Raw genomic sequence first — 17,182 nt, 5'->3', positions numbered from 1 at the left:
GACAATTCTCACTATTGCTGACTATTGGGCGTCTTGGCTGGGGCTGATGGACATGAAGACTTTCTTTACAACAGGGCTTCTTAAACTTTTTCCGCTCATTACTCCTTTCCACCTGAGAAAATTTTATGTATATGGGTATATAACATACCTATTTTGTATACATATGTACCTGGGATCACATAAAAATCAAACATTTATTAAAATAAATCAACACGGCTTGCTAAACAGGCTGATTTCTCTTTTTGTGGAGTAAAACTGAAGCATTTTCTGCAGAATCCACTGTAAATACTGCAGGTTGGTGCTAGCAGGTTTGTGTAAATTTCTAGGTGGCATTCAGAAACTTTTTACTATTTGAAATTTTTTCATGACCCCAACATTGAGCTAAGGGGGCTCCATTTGGGATTGAGACCCACAGTTCAAAAACTTTACAGTAATTTTGTAATGAAAGTAGAGAACCAAAGTACACTGGATAACTACTGGCCAGTCTCCCAATATTCCTTTGTTGGGTAAGGTTATAGTGTTCTCCCATCTCAGTCTCACTTCAGGTCTGGTTAGGTGGCAGAGACAGGTTTGGTCACATTGGCGAATGGATTATTTAGGGAAGTGAATAGTGAGAGATCCTATTGATCTTACAGACCTTTCAGTGGCTTTCGATACTATCAGCCATGGGATCCTCTGAGCCACCTATCTGAGATGGGATTGAAAGCACTGTTCTGCAACGGTACTAGTCCTTGGAGAGCTTGATTCAGAAGGTGGTGCTGGAGGATTCCTGCTTGATTCCATCATCATTGGCTTGGGACTCAGTTTTATCCCTTATGCTATTTAAGATTTACATGAAATCACTGGGAAAGGTTGTGTGGAGTTTTGATGTTACATATCCCTAATATGCTGAAGACACTCAATTCTGGACCTATTTACACTGGCCGCTGGAATCGCTACGCATTGTGGTGAATCCGGTGACTGTTGTCAGGGGGCATGGGGAACCAGCAGGATGATCCCATGGGAGGAAGTGTTGATTGTCTGGCTTCCCCCATTGATCCAAGGCAATATGGGAAGCCTCCACTTCGTCACCCTTTTAAGCACGGAGCCCTGCTGGAAGTAGTAGTGTGTCGTGTAATGGGAGCCAGTGGGCTCCATGCTTAAAGGGGCGATGAAGTGGAACATTTGCCAATTCTTCCCCTGTTTTATGAGGTCTTCTGTCCATCCTGTTCCAAAGAAATATCCTCTGTTACTAAATATCTACTGTTGGATGAGAGCAAGCAAATTGAAACTTTATGCAGACAAAAGAGAGGTGCTCACAGTTGACCGAAAGGCAGATCATGGAATAGAAATGCATCTTGTATTACGTGCAGGTTGAGCATAACTCCATACAAGTTCGTAACTTGGGCATGCTCCTGGAATCAGATCTGAACCTGGTGGCCCAGATTTCAGAGGTGGCCAAGGATCTGTTTGCACAGATTAAACATGTGTGAGTTGCACCCATTCCTTGAAATGTCAAATCTTGCTACAGTGATACTTGGATTACTGTAATGTGCTCTATGTGGAATTGTTTTTGCAAACTGGAAACTTCATTTGGTCCAAAATGGTGAAGCCTGGTTGCAGGGAACATATACCTGCTGAAATAATTCCACTGGCTGCTGAGCCATTTCTGTGCAAAATTCAATGTGCTGGGTCCAAGCTGTTTGAAAAACCATATCTCCCTATCTGACCTTGTTTAAGATCTCCTACAACCATCTCAGGCACCACTTCCAACTTGTGGAGGTCCCTTCCCTAGGAACTGGCCTTCTGCCTTTGGGTTTTCCAACAGCAGGCAAAGGGTTAAGGAGGTATGTAGTGGTGGCAGATAGTTTTAGTGGGTGGATGTGTAATATTTTAATTTGTTATGACTTAAATGGGGTTTATGTGCTATTTTAACTTGGGGTTTTAAATCAAAGTTCAATTGTATTTTAACTTTGCATTGTATTAAGAATTTTTTAAAATGAACAGTATTATTTTTTTTAAGATGTTATATGACACCTTGGTTCCCATACTAGGTGGTAGAATATAAATTAAATAAATACAAAAACAAACATTAGAAATGATATGGGGAAAATAACAATTACATATCCATTGTTGGTTCTGGTAACTGTAGAATTAGACAATGGGATATCTGGTTTTCATTATTGTTGTTATTAATGTTTATTTATACTCCAAAAGAAGACACAAGGCAGCTAAATAACCTTATTAAAGGTAACTGGCAATGTTTTGGGCCAGCATGCTTATGTAATGTGTGGAAGCTAGGTCTAACTGTGTGACCACTGAGTTGTTTGACATACATTCTTGAATAAGGAGACACGTTCATAATGTGAAGCAGTTTTCATAATCTGGCACCATGGAATTGAATGCCAAAGTTGTTTGTCAAAGCTATTAATAGAGCAGATGATTCTTTTGTGCATTTGAAGTCTGCCTTGACTCCAAAGTGTTCTGCACACCAGGCAGCAAGCAGGAAAAGAGATCTTTCACAGACATTGACCACAGTGTTTGGAAGTTGCTTGGTCCGTTAAAACTTCTGTAGTTTTGAGCAACACAATCTTATCATCCTCTGTGTCTTCAGAAAGAAGAAAAAAGAAATATTCCAAGAATAAATCAGCTTAGTGCAATTTGTGGTTGTTGCTAGTTTTTCAAGATAGAAAGGGAATAGGGAAATTGAGGAGTTGCCAGATTAAGGTGCTGCTGCTCTTGTTCACCTGTTGAGTCTATTGAAGCGGATTGAGCATTCAAAGCAAAGGGAGGTAACATGTTGTTTAAGGTGGAATCTATATTGTTTAAACGGAGATGAATTTGCAAGAAAATGTGGATTTGTACTGTGGTCAGTTAAAATGGACAGATGCAAAGGAGAACAAACCATCTGAATTTTTCATAATTGTGCAGATGAGTTTTCAACCTTTCCAGTTCTCACCTACCTACATGACAAAATTTGGTCTCTGGAAGTGCCTTCCCCAGGCATACAATTACTTCTTCCAGAAATAGTGCACTCCCATCTATCAACCTGTTTTAGGTGAAAGAGGTTTGTGTGATTTGACATATGCATAGATTGTATGAAAAAAATTGTTAGTAGAATTATTCATGAATAAATTTGTATAAATATATCAAAGGTTCATCAAGGTTTGTCAGACTTGACATCAAACAAATCTGTGGTCCAGCCACACTCAGGCTGATAAGAAGTAAAAACATCTCAAAAAGGTACAGACAATGTTAGGGAGAAATCAAGTTATCGGCAAAAAAAATGAGATGTTTAGTTTGCCTAGGAAAGGTGGGTTTTTAAAAATTAAAAAAAAACACACATACTTCACTTTTAATGCCTCTTTTAAGGGATTAAATTATGCATGTTTCTTCTGGACAATGTAAGAGAATATCTGCCTGGTAATTTACATACTTTCATATGCATATAACCACTATGTGGAATAGGCAAATTGTGCACCATTTGACTTCATTTTGGCATTAAATTTACAAATGGTATTTGCAATTTAATGCAGCTTTTGACATCTTTGAGGACCAAACAAACATGTAGTTTACAGTGAATGCAATTAATGTGTATCATTTTGTAAATTGCTTCTTCAAGTATACCAGGACTTGTAAGTATCTAAAAGAATGTGTGTGTCTTAATTGCATTCAGCAACCAGCATTTCATGTGATTTAGCCTTGATGGCATTCTTGAAAACATTAATGGCCATGCTTAGTCCTATATATTTTGGGCTTTGTAAATTTGCAAAAGGAAAGTTAATTTCTTGATATTCTTAGTCCCTATTTCTCTTTCAGATACACTCTTGTTTTCTTTTTGGCTTTATTCATAGCAAATAGACTAGGGGTGATATACATGCTTGAAACACATCTTCTGTTTTCCCCATCCTTAGAAAAAGGTTGAAAATAATAAACCCTGTTGATGCTGAGAAATAGGCTGTAGTTGGTTGCCTCTTAACAGATTTGCAGCTATAGGCTATGAAAACCATGGGGAATAACACATGTACATTACTCATCTTGAAAAAATTCCCTTCGTCAAATGAGTGGGCAAAATTATTTCTAGTATATCTTTTTGTGTGGTCCTTCTCTGAAGGCAAGTTATCACTAGGTCTAACGTGATTGGTGGAATATACAGAGCAGTAGTCTGAGTCTGCCACTCGAATTACATGCTGTGAGAGAACAATAATACTGGTGTCCTAGGAACTGATGCTCTGTGACTTAAAAGTATAATTAATTGCCGTGATATCCTTAAAAATACCACTTCCGAAAACAAAGTACTACTGAATTCAGTCATTTGCAGGTAGTCTTCCCTCCACATTTGTGATTTTGATTATTATTTTGATTTGCTGGAGGACCTAAAATTTTTTAGAAATCTAATGTGATTCTGTGTTCAGCTTCCAGTAGACATTGACCTAGGGCCCTTCCACACAGCCATATAACCCAGAATATCAAGGCAGATAATCCACAATATCTGCTTTGAACTGTGTTATCTGAGTCAACACTGTCATATAACTCAGTTCAAAGCAGATAATGTGGGATTTTAATGTGTGGAAGAGGCCCTAGTAGTCATGCTATAAGACTTAGAAATTCATAGAGCGGTGTTTTCTCAGTTAAATAATACAGTAAAGTCTCACTTATCCAAGCTAAACGGGCCGGCAGAAGCTTGGATAAGCGAATATCTTGGATTATAAGGACTGATCAAGGAAAAGCCTATTAAACATCAAATTAGGTTATGATTTTACAAATTAAGCACCAAAACTTCATGTTATACAACAAATTTGACAGAAAAAGTAGTTCAATACGCAGTAATGTTACTGTATTTGCGAATTTAGCACCAAAATATCACGATATATTGGAAACATTGACTACAAAAATGGCTTGGATTATCCAGAGGCTTGGATAAGCGAGGCTTGGATAAGTGAGACTCTACTGTATAGCAATTCCTTTATTCATGGTTTTTCACATTCATGGGAATCCTGTGCCCTTTGCCCCAACAAATGTGGAAGGCTGACGTTAGTTTATTTTCAACTCTTGTGATGATTAAGAATTGTGGTAAAATTTGGTTGCTGCACAGCAGTGTGGCATTTCCCCGTGTTTCTAGTAGAAAGAATTTAACTTTAGGGTTCTCTATAGTTTCGTTCAAAATGGTTGCAAAAACAACTATTCTTGGTCTGCACAAATTCTGGATTTCACAATGAAAATATAAGTCTCAGCCAGAGTTCTGCTTCTTGTGCCTTCAAATTACTGCATCATGCTAAGTATTCTGCATAGGCAGGCATGTCCTCAAGACCTAAGCCTGAAGCAGTGTTGCTTAACATGATGAAAGTTTACTGTTGTTGATATTTTTATTTCTATCCCACTTTATCTCTAAAAGGGGATGCAAAGCAGCTAGTACTTAAACAATACCATGTATAATTTACCATATAAAAATACAAGCATTACAATATAATTTGAAACATTGAAAGTATTAAAAATAATAGCTTACTGAAAATCAACACCTAACCACATACCTAAAACTTCGTAACTTTTCCAAAGGAGACAGCAGAACAACTGCTATTTTTCAAATTCGGTTTGCATAAGTTTATATGATTAATAGATTTAAATTTGTTTATAATCTTGTGGTTAATAATAATCATAATAATCTTTATTTATATCCCGCCCTATCTCCCCGATAAGCCCCCATTGACACAGTGGTTTAAACTGCTGAGCTGCTGAATTTGCTGACCGAAAGGTTGGCGGTTCAAATCTGGGGAGCAGAGTGAGCTCCCGCTATCAGCTCCGGCTTCTGCCAACCTTAGCAGTTCATGTAAATGTGAGTAGATCAATAGGTTCTGCTCTGGTGGGAAGTTAACATGCAGTCATGCCAGCCACATGACCTTGGAGTTGTCTATGGACAATGCCAGTTCGTTGGTTTAGAAATGGAGATGAGCACAAAGCCCCAGAGTCGGACCCAACTGGACTTAATGTCAGGGGAAACCTTTACCTTTACCTATCTCCCCAAGGGAGATAGTAGTGCATGGTAATATATGGATAAAAAGCTAGAAATTCTAGCTCAAATTCTCTCTGATTAATAGATTTAAATTTGTTTATGGTCTTGTGGTTTGGGATCACAGAAAGGGTCTCTGTGTGCCTACCTTCTGTGCCATGAGTTATACACAGCTTTTGTGTCCAAATGTAACTCCCAGTGCTGTCAGATAAGCTCTCAATTTGATTTGCAGAATCCTTTAGCTTTGATATTCCCTTTTACCCTTTAAAAAAAAAACAGGCTTAGAAAGTGATGTAAAGTAAATGGAAACAGAGGATTGAATCTAAATGTTAGTGTTGTGGATTCCCTGAATCAGTGCAGTGTCTAATGTCAACATGTAGTCCCAATGATTGCTTCTAATGCAATCATTAGTTTACATATATAATTATGGTAACTTTAATAACGTGTAACTGAAATACGTATCCTTCCATACTTTGCCCCCAATTTTTCCACTATTTCTCATTTTTTCCTGTCTTCCCACTTTGATTGTATATGATAAGCTACTTAAGGCCATATAAATGATACATCTACAGAACAGTACTTTATTTAAGACTTATCTTCTTGTGTTGTTTCAGCATTAATTATATTGGCATTAAGTGACAAAAAGTTGCTTTCTTCGAAAATCCTCAAGCAAGGAATAGTTATTTCAAAAACATGTACAGTTTGGTTTGTTTTCTTGCAGAAAGTCTCCAAAGCAAGAAGAGTTCTATGTAGTTAAAGTGAAGCTTTTTCTAGAAAAAAAACTGACACGCCATTGCATGAGTTATATGCTCCCTGTACACTCTGAAGAAAAGCTGGAACAGAATTTGCAAGGAAACAGAACAAAGCATTTGGACTTGGACTTGGTGGATCTGGGCCTGGAAATGCCTCAAGTAGGTACCAACTATTCCTATAGCAAGAACTTGGTAAATTTTTAGTAGAGGTCGGTTTGAGTGAGTTCAAATTTATTTATTTATCGTATCAGAAGCGAACCGAGTGTACAGTTGTAATGTATTTTAAAACAGAGTTTAAAACTTGACATTATACTAAATGTCTTTTGACCAGTAGTTGGTCACTTGGAGTGTCTCTGGTGTTGCTATAAGAAGTTCTCCATTGTGCATGTGGCAGGGCCCAGACTGCATTGTAATAGGTGGTCTGTGGTTTGCTCTTCTCCACACTCACATGTCATGAACTGCACTTTGTGGCTCCCTTTCTTGAGGTTGACTCTGCATCTCGTGGTGCCAGAGCTCAATCTGTTCAGAACCTTTCAAGTCTCCCAGTCTTCTGTGTGCCCAGGAGGGAGTCTTATTCAGTATCAGCCATGGCTGGAGGTTCCAGGTTTTAGCCTGCCACTTTTGAACTCTTGCTTACTGAGATGTTCTTGCAAGTATCTCTGTAGATCTTAGAAACTATTTCTTGATCTAAGATGTTGACATGCTGGCTGATATCCAAACGGGATGGGCCAGAGATGTCACTGCCTTGGTCATTTCATTATTGGCTGCTACTTCCCAGCGGATGTCAGTAATGAAAGGACCAAGGCAGTGGTGCAATACCGTCTAAATAGTATAATTTATCCAGTGGTAATTTATCCAAGTGAGTTCCATCTGAACTCACTTGCAGCCGTGGGTTCAGATGGAAATGATAGAATTCATTAAAAATATGCTGCTTTTTAGTGAAACTTCTTGTTTAGTAGTGAAATGCAATTCACATTTAAGCATTTGTACTAGAGAGTAGTAGCTATCAGAGAAATTCAGAATGTCAGGAAAAGTGCAACAGTGGTAGAAATATTGAAAACATTAAATGTGGTCCTCCATACTAATGTCTCCAGAATATTGCTTAATAAAGAGAGATTAAGAAAAGCAGAGTCAAAGAGTCAAAGTAGGCATTAAAGATAATGCATATTCCCAACAATTGGCATGTTTTTAAAGTGGGATTTCCTTACGCATGTGTATCACAGTAATCAGATTCAGCAGTTCAACCCACGTTTACATTCTGATAATACATAACCCAACAAAGTGCAGAAAAATGCAAGATACAGAGGTGGCAAGAGAGCACATACAAGGGCAAACAGTCATTTATCCACCATTTCCAGAGTTCACTTCTAAATACATACTAAATTCATCATCTAGTTTGACCTGGCATGGAGAAAAGAATTAAATTCTTTTCTCCATATTTCAGAAGAACTGGGTAATGCATTCAGGTCCACCTATATCTTTTAGCCAAACAGAAGCGATTAATAAACTACATTTTTTATGAGAAATAATGCAACTATTGAGAGCAGCAGTTGCAGAAGACATTCAGGAGTAGGTAGTTCATAATGTGCTGGTGTGGTGACTGGATAGAGTGCAGAATTTAAGTTAATTGAGAGTCTGCAACAGTATTTACAGTTGGCAGATACTGTTTTTGAGGGGTGGGAGGAGAATCTTTTTCAGCTTAAGGACTGAAATCCAATTTGTGACTGAAGCAAAGTAGTCAAGGCCAGGTGTAAATCTTAACACTTTGCTCCAGTGCAATAACTTTTTGGCATAAAAAACCACAGTTGAATTTTATGCATGTCTTCTTCCATGCAATAGGTTTTTTTAAGCATCTAATTTTTAAAAGAACAAACAAAGTGTGATAAATTTACAGAAAGCTTGCTCTTTATGATGGATGATCTTTTTAGACTTTGTACTTCCAAAACTTGGGCTCCTAGATTGTAATTCTTGGATTGCAATTCCAAAAATTTCTTTGACTGTTTGCACTGCTGACTTCTGAGAGCTGAAATCCCTCAACAATTGGGCACCTACATTTGGGAACCACTGCTATTATTATTATTATTATTATTATTATTATTATTATTATTATTATTATTATTATTATTATTATTACAGGTAGATTTTCTAAACTATCTCTTAATTTCAGCCCAATTTTCTAGATTATCAAAGCAGAGAAAATAAATTAGTGGTAGTTTAAAGTTTACAACCATTATAGTTGCCTTGCATAGCCACTTGCATCCTATAATCCATCCAATTCTTTTAATGATCCAAGCTGAAGAAAAGGAGAAATAGGTGTTTGGGGCAACACATTTGGTTCTGTCCTGAGGGAAAAGTAGTATAGCCTTCAAAATCCTGTGAAGCAGTTGCAGCCCTTCAGCTGTACAAGAGTTTAGCGCCAGAGTTTTCCATAAAATGATAGAAAAACATTTTCCCTGCGGCTTTTAAACAATGTTTCTATATTTTTTTAAAATATTGGATAAGTTAAATGGATTTTGTTTGGGATATGTTTTGCTAGAGAAATTTCTGGGATAAATTATAGTAATATAGGATGTGGTTTCCTTTATTTTTCCTTACCCATGAAATCAGCTAACATCTTCACCATAACTTGATCAAGCTTTAGTCGCCATGCCACAGGCTAGATCACTTTTGCTTGTATATAACATAAAACTTACTCTTTTAAAAATTATCAAATACAGGTAGAACATTCAGACACTATTTTATTTATTGTGTCAGAAACGAATTGGGTGCAGTTATAATGTATTTAAAAACACAAAGTTAAAAACTTGGCATTATGCTAAATGTCCTTTGACCAGAAGCTGGCCACTTTGAGTGCCTCTAGTGTTGCTGTGAGTCTTCAGACACTGAGTTTCAGTTGGATTACTATGTACCATTTAGAGGAAAGTAATGTGAATTTAATATTAGAAGGAAGTATTATCCTTGATATTTTTGTTTTGAAAAAAACTGTTGTTGTTTGTATTACAAACCCTTTTAATCATTTTGCTTTAGCCTAGTGTGAGTGGAATGGACCCTCCTTTTGGAGATGCCTTTCGAAGCCACATGTTTTCAGAACAGACTCTGATGAGCACAGATCTCTTGGCCAACAGTTCTGACCCAGATTTCATGTATGAATTGGTAAGCTACTTTTACTTTCTTTTTATCGTATACAGCATAGCTTTCACTTTCTCAAGATCCAGCATAGTGTACTTTATTTCTGTTCAATTTAATCGCTGGTTGGGCCTCTCAACAATGAAAAATTGACAGAACTGATAAAAAAGGATCTTTGATATACCTTCTAGTAAGGACCTGCTGATCAGATTTCATACTGTTTAGCTAGAGTTGGGGGCGGGGCTTACTGCCTTATATGTACGAAGGCTATCCAGAAAGTAGATTACGTTTTTGTGATGACTCATGGGCCATGTAGTCCCGTTCCTAGTGCTGTTGTGACAGATGAAGAGGAAAACTTGGGTTTTCCACCATTTCAGCCAGAAAGGGAACTTTCCCAGCCAGAATTGGAGCCCTTGCACCTGCAGGAGGTTTGTCTTCCAGAAATCTGCCAAACAAGCCCTGAGTCAAAATCTCCCCCATTTTCTCGCCGTAATTATTATCAACAACAAAAAGGAGTTCAGCAGGCTAATCGCAGAAGCCTGAGAATCGCAGCAAAGCATTCAGATGATTAAGCCAGCTTCCATGAGAAATTTTAGGGAGTCATACATCTGGACACAGAGATTGACTTTCGTTTCTGGTTCCCCAGAGAAGTGTTCTTTGTGGGAAAACGAGACCCTATTTAGGTTCCTTGCCCCTTTAGGAATCTTGCGGAGTCAATTCGTCAGCTACTGGAGTAGTGTGTGTGGACAGCGCTACTCCCGCTTCCAAGCCTTGTTCCTGTTTCCAAGCTTCCGCTCCCAGCCTTGTTTACTCCCCGGATCTTGCCTTGCTTCCCGGACCTTGCCAAGAATTTACCACGGATATTGTTCCTGCTCCTCGTTCCTTGTTGCCTTGTTTCAAGCCTTGTGTTCCAAGTATCAAGTTATTTCCTAGCCTTGCTCAAGTTATATGGATTAAAGGACCTTGTCATCTCCCCTCACTTTGCTTGGCAAAGTGAGTGTTTCGGTTATTGGATTACAACTTTGGACCTTAATATTTCATATTGGACATTGTTTCTTTGGACTAATTTTGACCTTCCCTGAAAGGTCTGTTTCTGAACTATTTCCTACACTTGCTTTTATTAACTTTATATATTTCCTTAATAAAGATATTAGATAGATTCTGGCCTCTGTGTATGGTTATTGGTGCTCTGCAGCCTGGGTCGTGACAGTTTGACTCCGCCACCCTAAGCACCAATTAACCTAGGCCAGAATGTCTACCGGAGCCGGACCGGGGGGCCAGCCACTCAGCTACACCATCGACAAGGACGAAGTGGACCGCATCCGTGATAAGCTCAATGCGCAGGATGGTGAAATAAGGGGTTTGAAGGAGCGCGGAATCCGTCTCCCGGCCATGGCGTTGCCAACCAAGTTTTCTGGAGAAGCTTCTAAGGTTCATGTTTTCCGTCGCCAATGCCAGGCTTATCTAGAGGCCCGTGCTGCCGAGTTTCCCCAAGAAGATATCAAGGTGGCGTGGATTTACAGTCTCCTAGACGGGCCAGCGGCCAACTGGGCGACGGCACTGTTCGACCAAGTCTCCCCACATCTAAGATCAGCGCAACACTTCTTGGACCACCTTAAGGCGACCTGGGGGATCGAGGACAATTTGGAGGCAGCCGGCCACAAACTCCGGCGCCTCTCCCAAGGGGACAGACCCTTGTCCCAGTACATAGCCGAGTTCCGAGTGCTGGCCCATAACACCGGGTGGAACGATGTAGCCCTCAGAGGACAATTTCGGGAGGGTCTCAACATCGAGATGCTGGAGGAAATCTCCAAGGTGGATCCTCCACACTCTCTTGAAGCACTCATTGATCAATGTTTACGAGCTGAAGTCATGCTTGCCAACAGAAGGCAATGGATCCGAGGCCAGAGCGGTAGGACCGGAGCGAAACCTCCCGCTCCCACCGGCGTCCAGCCGCGTCCAGTGTGGAGACCCCCGCCACCAGCCCCATACCCCAGAGGAAGCGAGGAGGTGCCGATGCAGTTGGGCAATGTGCGTCCCAGATTAGATGCCGCCGAGAAGGCCCGCCGCCAACGCCTGAATCTCTGTTGGTACTGCGGAAACGGGGGCCACTTTGCCAGAGAGTGTCCAGCCAAAGGGAAGCCCGCCGCTCGTCTGGCGGCGGCGTCCTCCACGGAGACGAAGACGTCTGAGGCGGCTGGCGCACAGCCGGCGGGGGAAGCCAGCGACCGGGCGTAGAGAGGCTCGCCAACCCGGTCAAAAACCCCACTCAAGAGCCGCCAACCGGGGTCCTATTTCTTCTAGTGGTCACCTTGTGGTCAGTGAAAAAAGGACCCGTCATGGTCCATGCCATGATAGACTCAGGAGCCACAAACAATTTCATTGATAGAGAGTATGCCGACTCTCTGGGATTGCAATATCATGACTTCAAGAACGCCCGTGTGGTGCAAGCCATCGATGGCCGCCCCCTCAAGACAGGTCCAGTAAGCCAGTGGTCGGAACCCACCAGAATGTGGATAAGGGAACACATGGAAGAGATTTCCTTCTTTGTTACCGAGGTTCCCCACTTCCCTGTGATTTTGGGAATCCCATGGCTGACACTCCACGACCCAAGCATCTCCTGGTCCAACAGAGAACTGCAGTTTGCTTCAAAATATTGCCAAAACCATTGTCTTGTAGCCAAGGTCTGCCAAGCCACAGACGCTGAACCCATCATCACCTTGCCCAAGAAGTACTCGGAATATTGGGATGTATTCAATGAAAAAGAAGCCGAGAGACTACCCCCACATAGACCTTATGACTGTGCCATTGACTTGGTGGAGGGGGCCCCGATCCCGCGAGGACACCTCTACTCCCTGACTGAACCGGAGCAAGAAGCTCTCAGGGAGTTTTTAGAGACAAACCTCCGCAAGGGGTTTATTAGACCCTCTCAATCCCCAGCCGCTTCCCCAGTGATGTTTGTAAAAAAGAAGTCAGGGGACCTACGCTTGGTGGTGGACTATAGAGCATTGAACAATATCACTAAGCGAAACCGGTATCCCCTGCCCTTGATCTCGGACCTCTTAGACCGGCTTCGAGGGGCTAAGGTTTACACCAAACTAGACCTTCGAGGAGCTTATAATCTAGTTCGCATCAGGGAAGGGGACGAATGGAAGACTGCCTTCCAGACTAAATTCGGTTTATTCGAAACCCTGGTCATGAATTTCGGTTTATGTGGAGCTCCCGCAACGTTTCAACATTTTGTCAACGATATCTTTCAGGATTATCTAGACCGGTTCTTGATTATCTACCTGGACGATTTTTTGGTGTTTTCTAGATCACAATCAGAACATGAGAACCACGTTAGAATGGTGTTACAACGATTGCGGGATCATGGACTTTATGCCAAGCTGGAAAAATGCGCTTTTGATCTACAAGAGGTAGATTTCCTGGGATATCGTGTCTCGCCACTAGGGCTCACCATGGACCCGGCAAAGGTTGCAGCAGTATTGGAATGGCGGGCGCCAACCAACAAGAAAGAGGTGCAACGCTTCTTGGGGTTCGCGAACTACTACCGCAAGTTCATTCCAGACTTTGCCCGCTGGTCTGATCCAATCACCAGCTGCATCCGTGGGAAGCAGCCTTTCCGCTGGACGGAGCAAGCTGAGAAAGGATTCCAACAACTAAAGAAATTATTCACGTCACAGCCAATCCTTCAGCACCCAGACCTTGAAACCCCTTTTGTCGTACAGGCGGACGCCTCCGATGTGGCAATTGGGGCTGTACTCTTACAACCAGTGGGAGATCATCTTCACCCTTGTGCCTTTTACTCCCGTCAACTGACCGCACCAGAGAGAAATTACACTATTTGGGAAAAGGAACTTTTGGCCATAAAGGCAGCCTTTGAAACTTGGAGACATTGGTTAGAAGGGGCCAAATTTCCCATTGAGGTCCATACTGATCATCGGAATCTAGAGCATCTAAGAACTGCCCGCAAGCTAAATCAGAGGCAACAACGCTGGGCTTTATTCTTTGAGCGTTTCAACTTCCAAATCCACTATGTAACCCCAGCCCAGACCAAGCAAGCAGATGCTCTGTCACGGAAACCGGAATATGCTGCAGGGCGCAAAGAGACCTTTGAATCCCAACTGCTGCAGCCCGAGAACTTTGCCACGCTCACTGTGGGGAATACCAAATCCACTCCAATTGATTCAGCTCCCTCTACTCCAGGGCCCCTTTGTGCTCAGGAAATCAGGGCCAGTCAACAAGCAGATGCTTGGGCTCAGGACCAACTTCGCCAAGGACTACAGTTTCCCTTCTCGCTTAAGGATAGGTTACTATGCTATAGAAACCATGTCTACATTCCTCCAGGACCGGGCAGGGAAAAGGCACTTCGTCTGTGTCACGACTGCAAACCAGCAGGGCATTTTGGACTATTTAAAACCATGCATTTGATCCTAAGAGATTTCTGGTGGCCCAAGATCCGCAAGGATGTGGAAAAATATGTCAATTCCTGCCCAGTATGCCAGCGCTCCAAGACAAGAAGAGAGAAGCCCTCAGGGCTTCTGCAACCCCTTCCTACCCCATCTCGCCCATGGGAAATAATCTCTGCGGATTTTATCACTGATCTACCACCTTCCTGTGGATTCACCACGATCCTAGTGGTGGTGGACCTTTTTACCAAGCTCGCCCATTTCATTCCCTGCGATGGCCTCCCCACGGCCAAGGAGACTGCAGATTTATTCTTTCAGCATGTTTTCAGATTGCATGGTTTGCCCAAAAGTTTGGTCACAGACCGTGGGTCTCAATTCACCTCTCGTTTCTGGAAAGCACTACAAAAACTATTGGGCATAGACTCTCGTTTATCTTCGGCTCACCATCCCCAAACGGATGGGCAAACTGAGCGCACCAATGCCACTCTGGAACAATACCTTCGCTGTTATGTAAACTACCAGCAGGACAATTGGGCTTCCCTGTTACCGCTGTCGGAGTTTGCCTATAACAATGGTGTCCAGGCTTCAACTAAAGAAACCCCGTTCTTTGCAAACTACGGCTTCCATCCACGGTTCTTTCCTATTGTTGAAACCTCAGAAGTTCCCGCAGCAGAGGACTGGCTGCAGGAACTCACAGCGGTGCAACAACTTTTGCTCCAGCAACTAGACCAAGCCAAGGAGGACTATAAACGCCACGCTGACAAACATCGCCAGCCGGGCCCCGAAATCAAGGTAGGAGACCGGGTTCTTCTGTCCACTCGCTTTTTGCCCTCCCATCGCCCTTGCCGGAAGTTAGATGCCCGTTTCATTGGTCCCTATCCGGTGGTGGCGCAACTTAACCCTGTGACTTTCAAACTCCAACTTCCGCGCTCTATGCGCATTCATCCAGTGTTCCATCGCTCCCTGCTCCTTCCGGCGGATGGTGTGCGCCCTGATGCAGACCGGCCGGCCCCCCCTCCTGTTTTGGTGGATGGGGAGGAGGAGTTCGAGGTTCAGGACATTTTGGATTCTCGCTTTCACCGCCGCCGCCTGCAATATCTCATTGACTGGGTGGGTTTTGGCCCCGAGGAACGCTCATGGGAAGACGCTTCCACAGTCCATGCTCCCGATTTAACCCATCAGACCTACCCCACCAAGCTGCGGCCTCGCGCCTCGGGGAGAGAGCCCTATTTTGAGAGGGGGCTTGAGGAGGGGGATAGTGTGATGACTCATGGGCCATGTAGTCCCGTTCCTAGCGCTGTTGTGACAGATGAAGAGGAAAACTTGGGTTTTCCACCATTTCAGCCAGAAAGGGAACTTTCCCAGCCAGAATTGGAGCCCTTGCACCTGCAGGAGGTTTGTCTTCCAGAAATCTGCCAAACAAGCCCTGAGTCAAAATCTCCCCCATTTTCTCGCCGTAATTATTATCAACAACAAAAAGGAGTTCAGCAGGCTAATCGCAGAAGCCTGAGAATCGCAGCAAAGCATTCAGATGATTAAGCCAGCTTCCATGAGAAATTTTAGGGAGTCATACATCTGGACACAGAGATTGACTTTCGTTTCTGGTTCCCCAGAGAAGTGTTCTTTGTGGGAAAACGAGACCCTATTTAGGTTCCTTGCCCCTTTAGGAATCTTGCGGAGTCAATTCGTCAGCTACTGGAGTAGTGTGTGTGGACAGCGCTACTCCCGCTTCCAAGTCTTGTTCCTGTTTCCAAGCCTCCGCTCCCAGCCTTGTTTACTCCCCGGATCTTGCCTTGCTTCCCGGACCTTGCCAAGAATTTACCACATATATTGTTCCTGCTCCTCGTTCCTTGTTGCCTTGTTTCAAGCCTTGTGTTCCAAGTATCAAGTTATTTCCTAGCCTTGCTCAAGTTATATGGACTAAAGGACCTTGTCATCTCCCCTCACTTTGCTTGGCAAAGTGAGTGTTTCGGTTATTGGATTACAACTTTGGACCTTAATATTTCATATTGGACATTGTTTCTTTGGACTAATTTTGACCTTCCCTGAAAGGTCTGTTTCTGAACTATTTCCTACACTTGCTTTTATTAACTTTATATATTTCCTTAATAAAGATATTAGATAGATTCTGGCCTCTGTGTATGGTTATTGGTGCTCTGCAGCCTGGGTCGTGACAGTTTTGGAATTAAAAATGAACAAAGTATAGGAGAAAACATTTACCATATGCAGTTGAAAGCCACATCCAAATACCACTTCTCAACATAGTCGCCATTCAAATCTAGGCAGTTATCATAGCAATGAATGAGCTTGGATAACAGGCGGCGTGGAGGAGGTGCGCAGGACAGAGGGGAGGGAGGGATCGCTCCAACCGCGCACCTCCTCCATGCCGTCTGTTCTTTGCCTCGGATGGACCTGGCTGCCTGGCGCCCTTCCTCCCGCCGTCGCTGTGTGTGGCTCCTCTGACAAAGAACAGTCAGCGTGGAGGAGGCATGCAGGATGGAGGGGCTGGAGGGATCGCCCCAACCAAATGGACCTTCTTCTCCCTTGGACTGCGCCAGGACTGGAAAGGCGAGTGGCAGGCCCTGGAGGGAGGGGCCCCACGTGGGGATCGGCCTCTGAGGGTGCAAGGCCTCGGCCTCTTCTGAGCTTTGCACCTCTTCTCATCTCAGCCCTGTCCCCCAGTAATCAAGTTCTTTTTGGGAAGTGGCGTGGCTTTTCTGGGCTAATGGTAGCATCCTCAACCAAGCGGCAATGCAGCATTTTGGCGACGCTGCGGGAAGGGGTTGAGGACACAAGCGGGAAAGTTTTGTGGGTGAATACTTTCCAAGCTCATTCATTGCTATGACAACTACCTAGATTTGAATGGCGACTATGTTGAGAAGTGGTATTTGGATGTGGCTTTCAAC

General features: G+C 42.8%; 1 protein-coding gene across 1 annotated transcript in view; it reads left to right on the top strand.

The window, feature by feature from the left end:
• The window catches only part of crebrf (CREB3 regulatory factor), a 43,766-nt gene that overhangs the window by 10,506 nt on the left and 16,078 nt on the right, over positions 1-17,182 (top strand). The window contains exons 2-3 of the mRNA XM_062970428.1: positions 6,708-6,897; positions 9,766-9,891. Coding sequence (XP_062826498.1) covers positions 6,784-6,897; positions 9,766-9,891 — 240 coding nt within the window. The 5' untranslated portion in view covers positions 6,708-6,783. The remainder of the gene's footprint in view (positions 1-6,707; positions 6,898-9,765; positions 9,892-17,182) is intronic.

This window comes from Anolis carolinensis, chromosome 2 (assembly GCF_035594765.1).
Source record: "Anolis carolinensis isolate JA03-04 chromosome 2, rAnoCar3.1.pri, whole genome shotgun sequence".
Taxonomy (NCBI): domain Eukaryota; kingdom Metazoa; phylum Chordata; class Lepidosauria; order Squamata; family Dactyloidae; genus Anolis; species Anolis carolinensis.
This window is presented reverse-complemented; position numbering and strand designations above follow the sequence as displayed.